The sequence below is a fragment of the Macrosteles quadrilineatus genome, unplaced genomic scaffold (genome assembly GCF_028750875.1).
Source record: "Macrosteles quadrilineatus isolate MER2022 unplaced genomic scaffold, UCM_ALF_1.0 Scaffold_1__1_contigs__length_201487025, whole genome shotgun sequence".
Classification (NCBI taxonomy): Eukaryota; Metazoa; Arthropoda; class Insecta; order Hemiptera; family Cicadellidae; genus Macrosteles; species Macrosteles quadrilineatus.
In genome coordinates, this window is record NW_026542594.1 from 68,651,708 (window position 1) to 68,672,927 (window position 21,220).

At 37.1% G+C, this 21,220-nt stretch overlaps 1 protein-coding gene across 3 annotated transcripts in view; it reads right to left on the bottom strand.

Moving 5' to 3' along the window:
- LOC128983520 (casein kinase I) overlaps positions 1 to 21,220 on the bottom strand; it is a 122,056-nt gene that overhangs the window by 69,846 nt on the left and 30,990 nt on the right. For 2 of the 3 annotated variants that reach the window (XM_054402822.1, XM_054402820.1), the window contains exons 1-2: positions 15,031 to 15,290; positions 37 to 143 (exon numbers count right to left, since the gene is read on the bottom strand). In XM_054402822.1, the coding sequence (XP_054258797.1) occupies positions 37 to 143; positions 15,031 to 15,162 (239 nt within the window). In that variant the 5' untranslated portion in view covers positions 15,163 to 15,290. Of the gene's footprint in view, positions 1 to 36; positions 144 to 15,030; positions 15,291 to 21,220 lie in introns of those variants that run through there. The other variant, XM_054402821.1, reaches the window with a different exon arrangement.

Genomic DNA, 21,220 nt, shown 5'->3' on the forward strand with positions numbered 1-21,220 from the left:
TCATTTATAAGTATTTTTAATTATATAAATTCTTACCTTATATGTGGAATACCAACACCACCGTGTAATATTTTGTACAATTTGCTTTCGTATAGTAACTGTGGGTGACGTGCCCTGATGGGTTCAAGTTTAACTGCTACTTCCTAAAACAAACAATAATATTAGGATATATGTTAATGAAAAGAATATTTTCCAAGCTATTTACCTGTCACTTCACACTTAAATTTCTATTATATTGCAAATTTAAAACCGTACAAGCCTACAAAAATATAAAATGAATAAAGTAACAAAGGCCTGACTTAAATATATTTTCAATCGGTTAAGAACTAAGCCGAAAATGACGGAGATCCCAAACCCTTGCATTAGCCCACGGTGGACAGATAGAGCGCACCCTTAAGTTAAAATTAGTATTTTACAATGTAGGCCTACTAACTTATCTAGCTTACCTACAAAACAAAACAAATTCAGTCCAAAAATGTTACAAAAGTTTGATAAGTCAAGTATTTTATGCCGAATTTGGTATTTATTGCAATTAACCTGACCATGGGAACCTATATAGATTTATATATCACCAGAAACTAGATTTTTAGCTGGAAAAAAACTGTGCAAAAATGTATCGGTGCTCATAAATATTAACCCGAACTACAGACGTTTAAAGCTTTGTTTACTTTTTTGTAAATTGACTAATTAGTTAGCCTACAGTATTTCTTCACCAGAAACGTTATGTAATTACATTTATTCTAAGTGATTAAAGTAAAAGTACCTAGACTCACTTTTAACCTGAAAATAACGGTACAAAAAATCTCGGGGATCCCGAATATTAACTAAGATAGTTTGAAGTTTTAATTTATTCTACCTTCTTGTCTGCTTGCCGCATTACGGTGAACCCAACTAAGTTAAAACAAACAAACGCAAAATAAAATGAAAATATGAAAATTGAAGAAGAGAATAGAAAAGGATAAAAATAAGTTAATGCAAACACATTCAAAGTAGCCTACATGTTTTACAAACATTTAAAACACAACTGAGAACTGTCTTCATACTGTATCTTATTTAGGCATGTGTGGAAGGCAAGTTGGGCTTTATGCTGATTTGTGGCTGTTTAAGTGTTTTGAAGTTAGGTTAGATTAGGAAGATATGCCTACCTAAAGTGTAAGTTATAGTGAACCGAGTTGATAATTTATAGAAAACACAGGCTGTTTTTGAGATAGACCCTAGGTACCTATTGAAATTTCAGTTTTTTTAGGATGAGTCGGTGGCTCAGTCGGCAGCGATGTCGTGGGTTCGGATCCTGGTTACTGCTGAAAACATTTTATCAGTACAGTTCGCCTTTGTAGGTACCGGCTCACCCCTTGCTTTGCTGGATACGTTCCACCCACACACAGATCCGTAGTCTGTGTGGACGGGCAAATAAAAGTCAACACATTCGCTGCAGCACGTCAAAGGGCGGGCGTAACCCAGTGCGGCGCAGCCCTCAGCGTCGAACAAATCCGATTGCCGCGTGTGATTGGCTTTCCAATTTCGGTCTGAAGAATAGCAAAGAACGTGCAGCGATGTCCTGCTTTACAACGAGAGTCGACGTAGTTCGCTTGACACCCACAGATATCAGCACTGCTTGGAACGTAATACATAAAAAAGTCCAAACACGACTAAACACAAGCTCAAACTTACATAAAGGCAAGCGGGAACTTAAAAATCCGCAAAAAATCAGAGCGCGCCCGAACTAAGGAGTGGCGGCAAAAACAGATTTCTATTGTATTTACAGACCACGCTCAGCAAGTAGTAACGTTCTCCGTCAAACACTAGACTCATACTGGCTGCTTTTGTTCGGCCAATTGATTCAAAAAATCCGCCGCGAGCGCCACCAACTGGAACGGCGGATCTGCAAGCGGCGGTAATGACGTAATACTACAGTATGTCCCCCAAGGGCTGACAGAGTTTCAATTCCCTAGTTTGAAAACGGGTACAACTGTAACACCATTTGCTTAACCTTACACAAGGACGTCTTAGGACGTCCTCCGCTATTTCTTAATAGGGTTGAGGACGTCTTAAGCGGGCAATGTGTTAAAAGAGGCTGTCAACCTCTAAAAAAAAAAAACAAAAAAAAAACAGTTGCTTAAACAAAACAAAATAACAATTTAGGCCACTATTATATAACAAAAACAGCCTGTGTTTTTATATAAATTATCAACTCGGGTTCACTATAACTTACACTTTCCTAATCTAACCTAACTTCAAAACACTTACAGCCACGAATCAGAATAAAGCCCAATTTGCCTAACACACATCCCTTTTCTGTTATCAAACGCAATATTTAGGTTTTACAGCTAGTATGGTTAGGTTATGTTAGTTTAGAACAATTTCATTTGATGATTAATATATCTTACTTTTGAATGTGGTATGAAAGTATTTTAAAGCTACATGGTAAAAAGCCCAAGCAAGAGCCCTAGCATGCATGGCATAGACTAGTTACTGGAACTGGATGGATATTTAACTTTATGTGACAACCCATTGATTCCACCAACCGATAATTCACCCAGTGGTTTTTGGGTTCACCCAGTTCTTTTAGCCTGAATGATTCACCTGATCTCAACTATCACTAAAAGAGCCTGTGCCTCATTCTAGTTTGTATGTTTGTCGTCAGTGTTTTTATTGGTTATGGGTTGTAGGCAATATACTGCAATCTAATTTTCTCATATGAAGACTAATATTTGCATTTGACTTGTAGTTTTTAGCATTTAAAGGAATATTTTGTATAGGCCTAATAAATTAGTTAAGTTAAACTTTCGATTTTGTTTATAAGTAAGTTTGAATTTTTATTAGCCTTCAATTAACTAGTTTCAAATTGCAAAGTGATTTACGTTAAGTGTGTACAATGAAGTGATTAAGAAGGCCAAGGTTTGGTATGAAAATATGGACAAAAACACCAAACACCAGGAAAGGTACTAGGTGACATGAGGGAAAAGGTACTAAGCGAAAGATATGAGGGAAAGCACCAAAAAAAAAGGTACTCAGAGACCCGAGAGAAGTACTGAGGGAAAGTGCTCAGGGAAACGTGTGCAGGACTTTCGCTGGGTACTGGGTACTTTCCCCCACTCTCAAAGCACTTTATGACCCTATATAAAGGAGCTTCCTTGGGGGACTTCGGCAGTTGGGCCTCCGGGCCCGCCCCCGCCGGTAGGTGCCACCGGTGGGTCCCTTCCCCGCACTAGAGGCTTGTTGAGCTCGGTGCTTCCCATTCCCCAGCACTAGAGGCGTGTTGAGCTCGGTGCTTCCCGTTACCCAGCACTAGAGGCGTGTTGAGCTCGGTGCATCCCGTTCCCCAGCACTAGAGGCGTGTTGAGCTCGGTGCATCCCGTTCCCCAGCACTAGAGGCGTGTTGAGCTCGGTGCATCCCGTTCCCCGCACTAGAGGCGTGTTGAGCTCGGTGCATCCCGTATCCCAGCACTAGAGGCGTGTTGAGCTCGGTGCATCCCGTTCCCCGCACTAGAGGCGTGTTGAGCTCGGTGCATCCCATTCCCCGGCACTAGAGGCGTGTTGAGCTCGGTGCTTCCCGTTCCCAGCACTAGAGGCGTGTTGAGCTCGGTACATCCCGTCCCCGCACTAGAGGCGTGTTGAGCTCGGTTCTTTCCGTTCCCCGCACTAGAGGCGTGTTGAGCTCGGTGCATCCCGTTTCCCAGCACTAGAGGCGTGTTGAGCTCGGTGCATTCCGTTCCCGTACTAGAGGCGTGTTGAGCCCGGTGCATTTTGTTTCCGTACTAGAGGCGTGTTGGGCCCGGTACATTCCGTTTCCGTACTAGAGGCGTGTTGAGCCCGGTACATTCCGTTCCGGCACTAGAGGCGTGTTGAGCCCGGTGCAGCTGGTTGGCGTGTTGAGCCCCAGCATACGTTTTAATTCAGTTTAAGTCCCCGGTGGCCAATGGAGCTGCCTCCCGGGACCATGAATCCGTCTCCTCCACTATGTAAGAGCGCCATCTAGGAGAGATGGCAGTCGACGTCTGTCAGCGTTACTGGCGACATCGTGTGAAGCTGCTGCGTTTGGGCTCTGGTTGGTGAGCCGCCCAGCACTTCTCGAGACAGAGGAGTCGACGACCGACAGCGAGGCTAGTGGCATCGTGTGGAGCTGCTGCGTTTGGGCTCTGGTTGGTGAGCCGCCCAGCTCTTCCCGAGACGGAGCCAGTTAGAGGACTGCAGGAGCTGAGAAAAGAGGACTGTATGAGCCGAGAGGAGAGGACTGCAGGAGCCGAGAGAAGGAAAGGACTGCAGGAGCTGAGAGAAGAGGACTGCAGGAGCCGAGGAGAGGCTCTGCAGGAGCCGAGAGAAGGAGAGGACTGCAGGATACGAGGAATAAGGTCTGCAGGAGCCGAGAGGAGAAGTCTGTAGAGCCGTGGTGCTGGGACTTCTGAGAGCCTTCGAGCAAGTGGGAGAAGCCACAGACTGGGCTTCATAAACAGAAGGGATTTGTATATATTGTATAAAATTTTTTTGTAAATAGTTTTAAAGAATCCTGAAATAATAAATGTGTTGTAATCCTTTCAAGTGTTCAGTCAATCTGAGTCCTAAAATCCCCGAAAAGGTCTGAATGCTGGTCAAAGGTAAAAACCTGAGAAAGTATGTTACAAGTGATAGTTATAGAAAACGTAAATAATTCAACAATCTTTTTTACTATTTCACAAGTCCCCTTTAACACAGTTTATTTTTATGTGTCATCGCATACTTTAAGGCCTATTTTGCTTGAGCGATTTTTATTTTATCTTATTTTTCACGGCAATCCCATTTACAATAATAACAATCAGTTAAGATTATAAATAAGATTATATAAACTTCGAGACTGATTTAGAAACTATACAACAAAAACAACATTTCATCAACAATTGCATCAATACAATCAATCAACAATAACAGCTAAAATACTATGACATAACAATGCAGAATGATTATAAATAAACTCAACAATGCATAATGATTATGAATAAAAATAACAATAACATTTATGCATACGACTGCAGCGATGGTCAGCTGGGCACTGTTCTAATGGAGTTTGCGTTGTACTGTTTTGCTTTTGTACTATCGCTACAGTCACTCCAAGCAAAATAGGCCTTTAAAACTAGCATAAGCTCGAAGGTTATGAAAAAAACATTAGTGCCACACAAAGAAAAATCTAGAATGTATTTATACTTATTTAATACGCGAGCAGGTTTTTTGTGACAATTACTCCTCCGAAACTACTAAACCGATTGACATGTTTTTGATGTCATTGGAAAGAGCGTAACGTGAAGTTGTGCAGGAAACTTTCTTTTTAGGTAAATAATTAGAGAGTGAGGCCCTGGAGCCCTTTAAAGTTTCGTATTTCTCCATAAGGATTACATGGGAGATAATTTTTATTTACAGAAACATATGTTTATTACTTGAAAATTGTCAAAGTCTATTACATAATAACTAGGTGAACCCGCGCGAATTCGCACGAATAATAAATTAGGATATTATAGCAACGTCGTTAGAAGTTGCATCGTTGTATCGACGTTAGTCTTGAGCTCGATCGTTGGCTATATGCATTCAAAGTTCTTTTTGCTGTTCAGTAGGAGTATTTTGCAGGACGGAGCTCATCATGCTGAAAACTTGCGCGTATGGATCAATATCAACCAAATGTTGTGTCAAAATGTGCATGATTTCAGTGCTGCAAGAGCCATTAGCTTTGTTTAGAATTCTTTCTTGAACAGCGGTTTCGACGTCGTAGATATAAATTTGGGCATATGAGGGATGCTCCCCTTCTGACGGTTGAAAGGTGCCAATTGAGTGATAAATTGTGTCGTGCACCTTATACATGAAAGGCCCTCCACCGTTATGTTCTTTAATTTTAGCTCGAGTATGTTCTTTAATTTTAGCTCGAGTACTGACCATTGCGAGCGCAGAGTTGTATGATCTAATGTTCTCTTTGTAGTTTCTGCTCAAATGATTTGCTCCATTAAGTAGGCTCTGGATATAATAGCTTTCTCGGTATGGTGGTAGATTCACTTTTCCTTTATGGCAGCAGGATGAAAATCCTTCGCCTCGTCCTCTTTGTTCTTCTTTAAAATGTAACGCACCACATTTCTGACATTTTAATGCCATCTCGACAAGTGAATGCAGCTGAATTCTCGTATTTGTCAGTGTAATTTTGTAAGTACACGTTGCCACTAACTGTTCCAGCTCCTCGTCTGGGTCCTTACGTTTTGCATTGCTTGCGTATGTTGACTCACCGTGTCCGACCGGCAATATTTCTTTGTCGTCGGGTCCTTGGCATGTTTAAACGAAAATAAAATGTAAAACTTTTCTCCCGTCGTGTCCTATAGGTAACATTCCTTTGCCGGGTTTCTAATTATTTAAAAAAAAAACATGCAAACTGTTTACATTTCAAAACCAAACAAAACAGCTGGGATTTTTTTGAACTTATAGGCTATATTGACATCTGTTTCAGAATATAATAACATTCAAATCAATCACAATGTTATCCTTATGGAAGGAACTTTGAGGGCAGCCCACACCCTTAAAAAGATATATTTCGAAAATCTAATGCCAGTTTGCACATCTATACATCTAGACGAACATTTTGGTATATAATATGTGGGGTTAAATATTAAAACAAAAAAGCCTTATTGTTCACAAAGTTTCATGTCGCGTATTAAATATATAGATTCCTGTGTATTATGACTCTTAATGTATACCTACTACATTTCAATCAAGGATTGTGTACCTTAAAGTTGGCCCATAATGGATCTTAAACTACTACCTTATTTTAATGCTGGGAATAGTAAAATTTAGTGGAGTGTTTGTGTTAGTGGAGTTTTCTAACCATGATTTAGAAAAATCTATATATATAATACGCTAAGCCGATTTTTGTAAACAGAACTCCTCCCTCATTTTTGGACCGATTTTGATGATTAAAGTGTCAAATGAATGGCCCTGATCTGTAGTTTTGCAAAGTCTTTTTCGTTTTTTGAAATCTTTATTAGTTTGGGCAGGATCCTCCACCAAAGTTGGATTTTCTCCCATAAGATTAACATGGGGGAATCTAAATATTTAATTGGAAACTTTGTCTCCATGAATTTGAGAGAACGACTGGGCGTAGAAACTTGGTAGAGGTGTCCAAAGAAAGGTCTTGGTCCCTAGATGAGTTACCAAAATAAAAACTAAGTGAATCCCTTTAGGGCTCTGCCCCAGAAGCCCTTAAAGATCCCTCCACAGATTTGTTTACATTTTGTCCATGTGGATAATACTTTTTAATGAAACAGCTGTTAATTTAAAATTGTATTTTAAACAACACACATTTATTGGGAGTTACTGAATTGTCCAAAAGAAGTATTTGCAATGTTATTTTCCGATTTTAAAATTGATTTTCTTCTGTATCATGTCATATTTTGCAATATAACGTTCCATTACGAAATCAGTGGAAAATCCTTTTATCACAGTAACTGTTATTTAACAATTATTTCTTATTGAACTATCTTATATCTATTGTACGGGTTGGTGTCTGTCTTTTTCACCACTTTTGGCTATATTTTATCATACTATAAGATTATTGCCATACATGTTTTAAATCATTGGAAAAATCTTCGATTGTGTAATAAAATGCAAAATAATACAAGTGCAGAAGTGTCTTATTAGCTTCAACATCCCCCCAACCAATTTCCCAAAACTATGCTTGAGGGTTATTTATTGGCACAGAAGTATGATATGAACTGACGTGACGTGACGAAGGAAAAATCAAACTTGCACTGCAACGGATGGACCTCCCTTTTAAAGTCAGAACGTGTCTTTTCAATAAACAGATATTTTTCTCAAATAAAATCATAGATTAATCTTTATTAGACAGATGAAATCGCGGAAGGTTTAACTACAAAAGATCCACCAATATGATTTTAATACTATTTAAAGGTTCTTCTAAAAGAAGATGTACCAGTTAACATACTAATAATAACTCCGATGATGTACAGTATGGGAAATATTTTATTCATTGAATGATCAACCATATTTGGCAACTAACGCAATTAATATCATTATTGTTTTTACACTTATTACTCTTTAAACAATGCTAAATGCTCAAAATATGTATAATTTCACTCAATTTGTCGCATTTATATCAGTTGCAAGCCTTGAAAGTAACCGTCGATTTCGACGGGTTTCACCTAGTTTTCTATAATAATTTATGTATTTAAATCACAAATCTTTGACATTATTAATTCATTTGAAACTAAACAGCTGATCGACAAATCAAACAAATCATCTATTTCATGTGAATAATGTTATTACACAAATATAGTTTTTTTTTTTACCAATAACTTGATTCTTTTTTACTTGTGGGTGTATTTTGAGTTTGCAGTTATGAAAGCACCAAGCCAAGTAACTTTTATCTATTTTTCTTTATAAACTAACAGTATTAATGAATTACTACATGAACTTGACAAGTCAGGTAATTAATTGTCAGTATACCAAGGGGAAGAAGAGTGGGTCCTCGAAAACAGACGAAGGCGGAGACACCGATCTAGAAAATCCAACTGAGTTTTTTTTTTATAATAGAGGTCAGTGGATTGCCAAGACACAGATAAGACTAATAAAAAGGGGGCAGTGGTTTTATTGATGAGGAATATTAATACATCAAAAAGGGACTCATTAATGGCATAAGGCTTCATGTGATCAGAATGGATCACTTCATAGAATGTAAGGTCTTAACAGACACAAGTGAGTGGGGACATATTTTGATTTCGAGGATAAACATTTACCCGTCTGAAACAAACTTACCTTTTAAAATTGAAAGATGCTAATTTCTGTTATCTTTGGCATTTGCAGCATGGTTCTACCCAGACCAATTTCAGTCATGAACAACTATATTACATGTTGTTTTAAGTAAGGTTACATCTTTTAATAGGATACGCATATTCGTTACGGAAAACTCTGACCAGGGTAATCTTCCTGAAGGTAACCTTAAGACTAAAATCGTAGTATTCATGGAAGTGCTTTTGTGATAAAAATATTGTTTTTTAGTGTTTATTTAAGTGTGTTTTCTTCAAGCAGCATTTTTATGACTCTCAAAATATGCTACCATAGGCCTATTGATATGATAAAATGTTTTGTTAAATGTGTTTTAAGAATCTTTAAAAAATATAACCTTGCTCGCTGCTTATAACATACTTGAACTTGAACACTTATTAATTTACTAAATACACATACAGCTAGAAAATGGCTGGACTGCTTCCCTTCAAAGGCTTTATTATTACTGTACCTATTTAATTTTTGACGTCGAGTCAATATATTACACGATGAATTTGTTTTCTAAATTCATATGTTATTTTGCGGGGCATTGAGCTGCACAGGTTCACTAGTTTTACAGAATAGGCCTAAGCTATTATTAAACTTGAACAGAAATAAACAATAAGTAGATTTCCATTTCATTCTATAGCTAGTTCGGTTCATTTTCAGGCTGCTCGTTCAGGTGATTCGAATTCAACCGATGGAGAGAAAAAGAACTGGGTTATTCGCATCACTATTGGATGCCCAAATTCATCACGGCCGCCATTCCATTTAGTAACATTCAGTTTAGATGGCAGTTTTGTTGTTTTTTGCTTCACAAACTTAAGTTATTGATATGGTAATGAATTAGCATAGAATAGGCTTAAACTAACCTATTAATTATTAAAATTGTGTGGGCCTAATATTCACTTTGGTAACTGGTATTCAATATGTCTACAATGGGATGTAATGTAATTTTTATGTCTAGCCTACTTAACAGTATTTTTCACGCCGAATCCAAAAATGCAATACGTTTTTGTCGGAGAGATTCCTAAGCGGCCGTACAGTTAAATAATTAATATCAAGCTTCAGTTTTGTTGGTTTTGTAGCCATGGTTTTATTCACCTAGGCTATTTGTAGTTGGACAAGTCCAAGTTCTAGTGGCGACTATCCCTGAAAGGGGTGGAAGGTTTGTGGAGTGGAAACAGTTGCCAGTTGTTTACATGGTAATTATTCCGACATTGTGACTAGTCGCAAAAATGAATTTTTTATTCCATAATGACCTAAATTTCACGCTGAATCCGAAAATGACGGTTTTTTCTGAAACAACGGAAATTACCGAAAAAACGGGAAATTTTTTTCTCTCTAAATACGTCATGTGGTAGGCCTACTTAAAATATGCAGAATATAGTGTAAATTAAGAATATGCAAGATTTTTTTTGGATCCGATGAAAAACACCAGATATGACGAAAAAAAAAACTGAATAATTGGTTAGAATAGGTTTGGTTGGGTTAGGTTATGTTAGGTTATGTTGAGTTGTTATGTAAGGTTAGGTTGAGTTAGGTTAAGATAGGTTAGGTTAGGACAGGTTTGGTTAGGTTATGTTAGGTTAGGTTGTGTTTGGTTAGGTTAAGTTAGGTTAGTTTAAGTTAGGTTAGTTTAAATTAGGTTATGTTGGGTTAGGTTAGATTGGGTTTGGTTAGTTTGGGTTAGGTCAGGTTATGTTAGGGTTAACCCTATTCTAACCAACCCAACCTAACCTAACCAAACTCATCCTAACCTAACTTAACCAAACCTAACTAATTGGTCATCCCATTTCCGGTGTTTTTCAACGGATCCATTCTTGCATATTCTTAATCTACACAATATTCCGCATATTTTGAGTAGGTACCCACATAAACTTAACGCATTTTAAGTAGAAATTTTTTTCCTTTTTCCGTTCTTTCTGTAGTTTCCGGTCTTTTCTGAAAAATAAAAACATTTTCGGATTCAGCGTGAAATTTAGGTCAGAATGGAAAAAAAATGTCACTTTTATGTAAATGTAAACGGGAATAATTACCGTTTACATTTGATATTAAACAGACAAAACCATAGACGCCATGAGATCAAAATCAGAGTTACAATAAATGCAATAGGCCTAACTCGATTTTTAAAAGAAAATGGGACTTTGGTGCCGTTTAGGAAATACAATAAATCAACTACGATACATACTATTCCCTAATCACATCAATACAGGCTAAATTATGAAATAGAATTTATTCTCGTAAAATATCAGGAATAGAAGCTAGGCCACTGCCGACATGTTCGTCCTCAAACCAACCCTCAACGTCTGTTAATGAACGTGCCATAGTGCATAATCGCATAGCCCTAGTACATAATATCCCGTTGTGCCTTAAAGTGAAAACGTGCCACAGTGCATAAATGTTTCATTTATCAGCAACTAATAAATAGCAGAATATGGTTTACTTTACCTTGCCTAAAATGATCCTGTTTAGTCGTCAAACACGACAGCTGTTTCGTGCTACAATGAGCACATCTTCAAAGTGGAGAAACACAAAATCAACACATTTCGCCCGCGGTTGAGCACGTCAAAAACACATAAAGTAGGCCTACATGAAGTTCACACAAACACAACATATTAAAACACTTGGCCAAGTACCGCGAACACGCGACGCGGCGCCGGTAATGTGTAGGTCATGACTGGCGCGTGGTCACGGTGGTACCGTATCGGAGACGTTCACTTCCCTCCCCATCACCTGTTGTTTATCAGGACCCTTACGCTGATTGGTCGAGTTCATGATGCGGATGGCGGTGTTATAAATAATATTTGATTTGAATGAGAGCTGCTCATTCAAGATATGGTCCGGAAGTTCTCTAGCTGCTCTATAGATTTCAAATTCTTCTATTGTAGCCTATCCATGCGCCTCCTGTTGTTGCAAAAATGCATGACTTCCAGATTTGTTTCTATATCAGTGTAGTTATGGTTGTGGTTGATGAGATGGTCGGCGAAAGCGGATTTGTCGTTTCTTTTCGGTAAATGTTCTTTAAATCTGGTTTTGAATGAACGAGCAGTTTGTCCGATGTAAAAACGTGGGCAGTTGTCGCATTTGATTTTATAAATTCCTGTACTATTTTCTTTACTACGGGGGTTGTTCTTGGTCTGTTGTAGGATGTTGGAAAGTTTATTCGAAGTTTTGTAGGCTATCGTAATATTATTTATAACACCGCCATCCGCATCATGAACTCGACCAATCAGCGTAAGGGTCCTGATAAACAACAGGTGATGGGGAAGGAAGTGAACGTCTCCGATACCACCGTGACCACGCGCCAGTCATGACCTACACATTACCGGCGCCGCATCGCGTGTTCGCGGTACTTGGCCAAGTGTTTTAATATGTTGTGTTTGTGTGAACTTCATGTACTTTATGTGTTTTTGACGTGCTCAACCGCGGGCGAAATGTGTTGATTTTGTGTTTCTTCACTTTGAAGATGTGCTCATTGTAGCACGAAACAGCTGTCGTGTTTGACGACTAAACAGGATCATTTTAGGCAAGGTAAAGTAAACCATATTCTGCTAATTTTAAAGATCCAGAGGCTATCCATCATGAAACTAATAAATGATGTTACATATTCTAATTTAATCAAACCTAACCCAACCCAACCTTAATATTATTTTTAAATTGCATTTTATGTTAGAAAAGGCATGTGAGGAAGATAGGTCGGACTTTATGCGGATTCGTGACTGTATTAACCTCCGAGTGTTAAGCGTCGTATAATCGACGCACAACACACCCGCCGTGGTATTATGCGTCGCTTTTGCGACACACAAACATAGTTTACGGCGAAGGATCTGGGACAGACTGAATCAGATAGAACTGGATCGAGATTGGTATGGTTGTTTTCGGCAGATTCTAAGCTTTCTCCTGATGTCTGTTTCTAGACGCTTTTCATTTTAGTTCCAAAAATATTGTAGCAGACAGCTGACGTGCGTATTTGAAAACAATTTGGTTAACCTCGCACTGATGACTAATGTGTTTTATTAAGTTTAAATCATTGTTTTAGTGTTAAAAATAAAAAGTAGTGATAGGTCTATATAAACTTACGTGGTGCATTATAAGAAGATTTAAGTGTAGTGATTTTGAAGGGCTGGTTGATAATCCTGAAGAAGTAGGTAAGTAGTGATATTGATGGAAATTATCGGCCACATTCCTAGCTATGGTTAGGCTATGCATTCTTAGCTAGGTAACGCTAAATGTACGAAATATGTTTTTCACCCATAACTTATTTATTTCACTCATTAGTTATGGCATCAGTCTCTGGGGAAATTCCCCCCATGTAACTAAAGTATTTCGATGGCAGAGAAAAGCCATCAGAGTAACTTACTTGCTAACCTTGCCTCTAGAGGTTGTTGTAGAGCTAGTTTTGTAGAGCTACATTATGACTGTGCCTTCTTTGTACATTTTTAGTAACCTCCTCCATGTAAAACAAAACATCAACTCTTTTTCTACACAAGCTTCCTGTCATGTACACTTAACCAACATTTCTCAAAAATTATCAAATAAATTAACAACTTTTATGTTTGCGCACAATAAATTTTTATAATTTATAAGTCTACAAATATTTTAAAATAGGCCTAGCCACTTTGTTCTAAATTTTATAAGGATTAAGTTAGCCTACAAAAATATAATAATATAAGGAAGTAAATTTGCAAATAGACAATTCTTGTCTATAAAAAAAATGTAAGTTCGTGAAATTTTGTTTTTATTTTCTTAATGTATTTAATAAATATTAGGCCTACTTGCAGCTGAACTGTGGACACTATTCAATGTATTTTGTACAAGAGATGAATAAAGAAGTTTTGAATTGAATTGAATTGAATGTAGGCCTATTCAGTTACATTGCAATAGGAAAGGTCAATACATTTTAAACACATTTAACCTATAATACAGTCATCGTTTTGTAAACATTAAACAAAAGTTTTACAATCTAAAAATTCTTTGGTTGAGAAAAAGGCATTTGCTTTAAAAGGAGTACAGAGATGGCTGACTTACATTTTAATAAAACCCTGCGATTGCGCAATAAATGGGCGGACATTAATACCAATACTATGGACAGTTGGAGGGTTTAAGTCCTTTGAAATGAGGTTAAACATTAGGTAGCCTACTTAAGTTAAGAGTTAGGTTATAATGAACCAACTCATTAATTTATGCAAATTCCAGACTGTTTTTGCACAGTTAAATAGTGGGTGAAACATAATAAAATACCAATAAGTTAGGGTACCGTACCATAAAAAATGAAGCATTTTTGATATTATTATTTCATTGTGTTTCACCCACTATTCAATTGTGCAAAAACAGTCTGGAAGTTGCATAAATTAATGAGTTGGTTAATTATAACCTAACCTTTAAGAACCTTCCTAATCTAACCTCACTGCAAAACACTTAATACAGTCACAAATCCGCATTAAACCCGAACCTACTTTTCTCACATGCCTACCCTAAATAAGAACTGATTATTTGGTTTCAAAACAAATTGATTTCATTCCGCATTAAGTCGAGTATAAACAGCTGTTTGCTCTCCTCCTCACTCAGTCCTCAGTCAACAGACCACGCCATATTTCCATCAGTGTAGCCTACCACTCAATGAACCTTAGATTCCTAATTCTAACCTTCGTTTTACGGCCACTTAGGAATCTCTCCTTGTCGGACTGATTGCATTTTGGGATTGAGCGTGAAAAAAACTGTACGGTAAGCATACATCTAAAAACTGGGATAGCCTATCGCGTTGTAGACATATTAAAAAATTAGGCCTACCTTAACTTTGAATAGGCCTAATTCAGAATCAAGCCTAAATAATTGATCTTAGGCCAAAATAAGTTAAAAAGCCTAATAGCCTAGGCTAACTTAGTTACGGTACAAAACATTCTTGTAGGCATAATATAAACAAAGGAATTTTAAGGGCCAACCAAAAGAATAAGGGCTCAGTTTAGGGCTCATTATCAACCCTGAAGCCTAGGCTAGCCTTGTTGAAAATCATGAACTCATTAAAAACGAAGGGTAGGCCAAGGCCTAGGCTAAGTTTTGACAAAGAATAAAATGCTACTTCTAAAATTTTTCAGATGGCCTATTCGTTAAACATCAACTAACCGATCATTTATTAGACCTACCAATCCAATATTACTCCTACCACGAATTCAAGAGCACATTATTCCATGGAAGCAAGTAAATTAGCCTAACTTACTAATACTATTAATGGTTCCTTACCTCTCCATTCGTGACGTTGATCCCGAGATAAATGTCACCAAACGAACCACTACCGATTTTTCGAACTAAACGGTATTTGCAACTCACAATAAATTCTGGTTTTGGGCCTAAAGCACCTACAGCTGCCATCATTAAATATATTACTCCCTAATACAAAATATAATAATAACTAATGGGAATTTTACACAACAGGAAAACTATGTACACAGCTTAAAGAATTTCACCATCCACTCTTCTCTTCTCCGACATCTTGATCTTGCTCTCGCGAGTCGCTCGACTCTCGCCAGTCTCGCCTCGTCTCGTCTGTCTCGAGCACAGAGATCACAGCTACATTGATTACATACATACTGAGAAGACAAGTTACTATATAACGCATGTACGTTGATCAGTCGCAGTCTACCACGGCCGCCTTTAACTACAGGCCGCGGCCTGGTAGAATTGGCAACATCGCAAGTGGTGTTTTGCTCAGTGACAGATGTCCCATAAGATAACATGGCAGACAGGTGACATCAGCTCATTAATTCGCACTTTATTGATTTAATTTTTGATTTATGAATATAAATATTAAAATATTAAAAATAAAACATACAGAATTGAAAATTGAAACAATATGAATTAAAATCTATATCTGTACACTGTTAAGCGGAGTCAATATTGTCGTAGTCCAGTAACCAATCTTTCGTAAATACAGTACACGAATACCATTAGTTGCTTCGGTACTTTCCTGTTAAAGGGAACATTCATTATTATCGATGATTTATTTTCGATATATCGATATTTTTGTTTTCCATCCGATATATTGATAGTAACAAATTGAAACATAACAGCTGACAAGTAATACAGTAAATAAATATTGTTCAGTATCAACAAACAATTTAAAAAAAATATTATATTGAAATGAAACTGTTCTAAACTAACCTAACCAACCAAACTTGCTGTAACATTTCAAAATTCCGTTTATAGGCTATCTATTCCCCATAAAGGCATATTATGCCTTTTCTGTTATCACATGGAATTTTGAAACGGTAACTTAGCCTATACAGCAAGTTTGGTTAGTTATGTTAGGTTAGTTTGGAATAGTTTCATGTCCTAATCCAATATATAGGCTTTTGCCTAAAACAAGGTTGGTTCTTAATTTGTAATTTAAATGCCAAAATGCGTTTGAAGATATTAAAACAGAAGTACCAATCGTGAAGTAAAACAAAAATATCGATATATCGAAAATAAATCATCGATAATAATGAATGTTCCCTTTAACAGGAAAGTACCGTTGCGTCCAAACAAAAACAGCTGTTACAACACCACTTGCGACGTTGCCAGTTCGAAGGCCGCGGCCTGGAGTTAAAGGCGGCCGTGAGTCTACCCAACAGGGAGTTTGTTTTATCATAGAACAAACATACATGTTCTTTCTATGGTTTTATCTATGCCAACTTAGACACGGTATTCCAAATAATAGCCTTTGGATTTGGACCTTCGTACGGGGTTGGCGTTTAAGTATTTCCTATTGTGTATCACAGATTTTTGTTGCTGCTTGGTTCGAATTAGCTGTTTAGCTGTCATAAATGCAAAAAAAAAAAAAAAATAGTGCTGCATCCTGATGGTAAACCTTATAACTTTTTAATGCTATTGAGTATCATCATAGACAAAAAGAATTAAATAAAAAATTATTTTTGTCTATGGTATCATAGAACCTACTTGTTTATTCAAAACAGCTGACAAAATGCTTTAATTCCTAAATTGTGAATACTCCTGTGTAAACACGAATTGTTGTAGTGCAGTGAAAATGTATTTGTTTTTAGTGCGCCGATATTTGACAAATATCTGATATTTCATCAAGAAATATTTTAAGTGTTGGTAAAAAGGTCGAGAACTATTTGTTTCTAGTTAATTAATTTGTAGTGTTGACGAATATTTCCCATAATGTGATGTTATAACGGTTTTGATCTGACCTAACCCCAATTTGACTTTGTTTTGTTTTTGTTGACATTTGTATTTCATTCATTGTTTGTTAAATATGCAACCTGAGACTGCTAATACCAATGACAAAGCCCCTTATAATAACGGGAATCCTATGCACGACCATAGTTACAGTAAATCAAGCATAACACATCATGTAAATAATTTTATCCCGCAACGCAATAGCGAAAATAAACAAGATGACAAAAATGAATGGCAGATAGCCGCATCTTCAAGTAAAAGATCTATCAGTGATACTGGTCTAAACACCTCTGAAACATCAAAAAAAAATCCCGCCAAAGCTCGTCTAACTTTACGGTTAAGACCTCAAACCGATTTGATGCCATCAGTGAGACTGATGTAATGGAAGAGAGTGACGCGGCGGCGTCATCTCAGGCTCCTGAAGTCAAGCCTCCTCCGATTTTTGTTCCTGACGTATTAGATGTTAAATGTATGGTCACCATGATTGAGTCTGTAATACCCAGTAGCTCTTACATGTATAAATGTCTGAGCCAAAACAAAATTAAAATCAATACAGAGTCTTCGGAAGCATACCGAAAACTAGTTCACAAACTTAAAGAAATTTATGCAAAATTTCATACTTACCAGCTTAAGCAAGACAAAGCTTATCGCGTGGTTTTAAAAAACATGCACTTTTCCACAGACGTTTTGGACATAAAAAACGCTATTGAGGCTTACGGGTTTCAAGTCCGTAATGTAGTCAACATCCGGCAACAAAAAACAAAAACGCCTCTATCATTGTTTTTTGTCGATCTTGAGCCTAATTCAGGCAATAAGAACATATTTAATATTGAATACCTTCTAAATGCTAAAATCACTTTCGAGCCTCCCCTAAAGAAGCCTGATATTGTTCAGTGTAAAAGGTGCCAAAACTATGGCCACACTAAAACTTATTGCTGGCACCCATATCGATGTGTAAAATGCTGTCAAAATCACGATACGCTAACATGTAAAAAACTTATTTCTGAACCACCAAAATGTGCCTTATGTGAAGGAAATCCTTCAAATTATAAAGGCTGTTCCGTATACAGAGAGATCAAAAACAATCTGCACCCTCCTTTGAGAAAGAGATCTCTGAACAACGCCAAATCAAATAACGAGAAAGCCTCTGCCCAAATTCCGCCCAGTCTTCCTTTAGTTGATACAACTGATCGACCTCAATCATACGCCCAAGCTGCTGCTTCTAAAAAAATGCCACAAATGACTGAAACCTGTAGGATGGATAGCTTAGAAAAAACCATTGAAAGTTTTATAGACAAATTTGAAAAGCTACTGCTCCAACAAACTCAGCAAATAGGTTCTCTTATGAATCTATTAACCACCGTCATAAGTAAACTAAATTAAATGAATCATTTCCTTAGGATTGCACTATGGAACGCCAACGGCTTGGCAAATCATTGTCAAGAACTCAAGCTTTTTATTACTCAACAAAAAATAGATATATGTTTGATTTTAGAAACCCACTTTACTGACAAGAGTTTTTTTAATATTTCAGATTTCAATGTTTATAGTACTAATCACCCTGATAATAGGGCGCATGGCGGAACAGCGGTGCTAGTTCACAAAAAACTTAAACAATTTGAACTACCTAAAACACAAAATAATTTTCTACAAGCTACCAGCGTAGTTTAAGAGGACGGGCATGATAGCTCTTTGACACTGTCGGCTGTTTATTGTCCCCCACCTCATGGTATCAATAAAGACCAGTTTAAAGCATTTTTTTCATCTCTTGGCTCAAAATTCATTGCAGGTGGAGACTATAACGCAAAACACACCCACTGGGGATCAAGACTAATAACTCCTAGAGGAAGAACGCTTTATAGCGCCATAACTGAAAATGGATTTGATTGTGCTTCGACAGGCCAACCTACTTATTGGCCAACGGACCAAAACAAAGTGCCAGATTTATTAGATTTTTGCGTACTAAAGGGCATTTCATTGAACTATATTGATGTAGAATCATCCCTTGATCTTTCTTCTGATCACTCTCCTGTAATCATAACATACAGTAAGATCATTTCTCTTAAAGAACAACCACCGTTCCTTTGCAATAAATTCACTGATTGGGATCACTTTAGAGACTTAATAAACAGTAATATTTACCTGAAAATTCCGTTAAAAATCCCAACAGATTTGAAGGAATCAATTAATTACTTCAATACCACTATACAAAAAGCAGGTTGGGAAGCCACTCCTAAAGCAAAAACCTCGGTGACGAAATCGATAAACTATCCTTTGTTTATAAAAAAAACGAATTGCTGAGAAACGCAAGCTAAGACGGATTTGGCAGAATACTCGAAACCCAGCTGATAAAAATAGGTTTAATCATGCAGCTCAAACTTTAAAACGATGTTTAGTAAATCTAAAGAATGAATGGTTTTCCGACTTTACCAACAATTTATCTCCAACTGAAGCCACAGATTACTCCTTATGGAAATCCACGAGGTACGTAAAGCGCCCAGTACAACATGTTCCACCTATCAGGAAAAATGATGGAAATTGGGCCAAAACTAACATGGAGAAAGCAAGTATATTCTCAAATTACTTTTCAGAAGTATTCAAGCCCTTACTTCCCAATCCACCAAACGACGAGAGTGATATTTTTGAATATTTGGATTCATCTAATCAATTATCTTTGCCTATATCACCCTGTACACCGTCCGAAGTTCTAAAAGTAATACAAAAGGAAATAAACCCAAAGAAAAGTCCCGGATACGATTTAATCACTGGCAGGATTCTGAAAGAATTGCCACGAAAAGGAATATTATTGCTGACCTTCATATTTAACGCAATATTACGGCTAGAATATTTTCCAGTTCAATTGAAGATAGCTCAACTTGTGGTAATTCCAAAACCAGGCAAACCACCAAATGAGGTCTCGTCCTACAGACCCATAAGTTTGCTTCCTGTTGTATCCAAATTATTTGAAAAACTAATCCTAAGAAGATTGAACCCAATTATAGAAGACTTAAATTTGATTCCTGAGCATCAGTTTGGCTTCCGGAAAGGACACTCTACAGTTGAACAAACCCACAGACTAGTAGACATCATTAAACATTCATTTGAAACCAAAAAGTACTGTTCTGCTGCATTTCTGGATGTACAACAGGCATTCGATAAAGTGTGGCACACTGGACTTCTGTATAAACTTAAATCCTTGCTCCCCCATTCTTTTTACAGTTTGTTAAAATCTTACTTAAATGAACGATTCTTCCAGATTAAATTTCAAGAAATTTTAACCGACTTGAAGCCTATTCAATCTGGAGTACCCCAAGGCAGTGTTCTTGGACCTGTTTTATATCTACTATATACCTCCGACATCCCCGTGGGCCAAAATATTACGGTTGCTACGTTTGCGGATGATACTGCATTTCTCTCCATTCACGAAAATCCTCAAGATGCTTCAAATCAATTGCAAGTTACATTAAATGATTTCGAACTGTGGCTAAAAAAATGGAGAACTAAAGTTAATGAAACAAAATCTTTACATATAACATTCACGCTGAGACAAGAAAACTGCCCTCCAGTTACTTTGAACAACATAGCGTTGACAGAAGTGGACAGCGTTAAGTATTTAGGATTCCATATGGATAAACGATTAACTTGGAAAACACATATTTGGTGTAAAAGACAACAAATGGTCTTGAAGGTTCGTAAACTCAACTGGCTTCTAGGCAAAAAATCTAAGCTTTCGTTGACCAATAAACTCACACTTTACAAAGTTATGATCAAACCTATTTGGACGTACGGGATACAGCTTTGGGGAACGGCAAGTAAATCCAACTTAGCAATTATTCAAAGATTTCAGTCAAAGGCGCTACGAAGAATAGTTGATGCTCCGTGGTTTGTTTCGAATCGAACAATCCATGAAGATTTCAGAATACCTAAAGTAATTGAAGAAATAACAAGAATTAGAAAGAACTATCAAGAAAAACTCGAAACCCACCCGAACAATATAGCCGTTAATTTGCTGGACAATAGTGATTTTCCCAACAGACTGAAAATTGTGAAAGTTCTTAAACTCCCATACCGATTTGTATAGTTTTAGTTATTACATGACTATTTAATTTTGCAAGATCTTTCACAGGGAAGATTCTTGGTCAAGACACTTATTTATATTATCCCTTTTACTAATTGTTCAAAGTACTGAACAGATTGTAAAATAAAATTAAGTTAAAAAAAAAATTGTGAATACTCGTAAGGTTATGTGGAG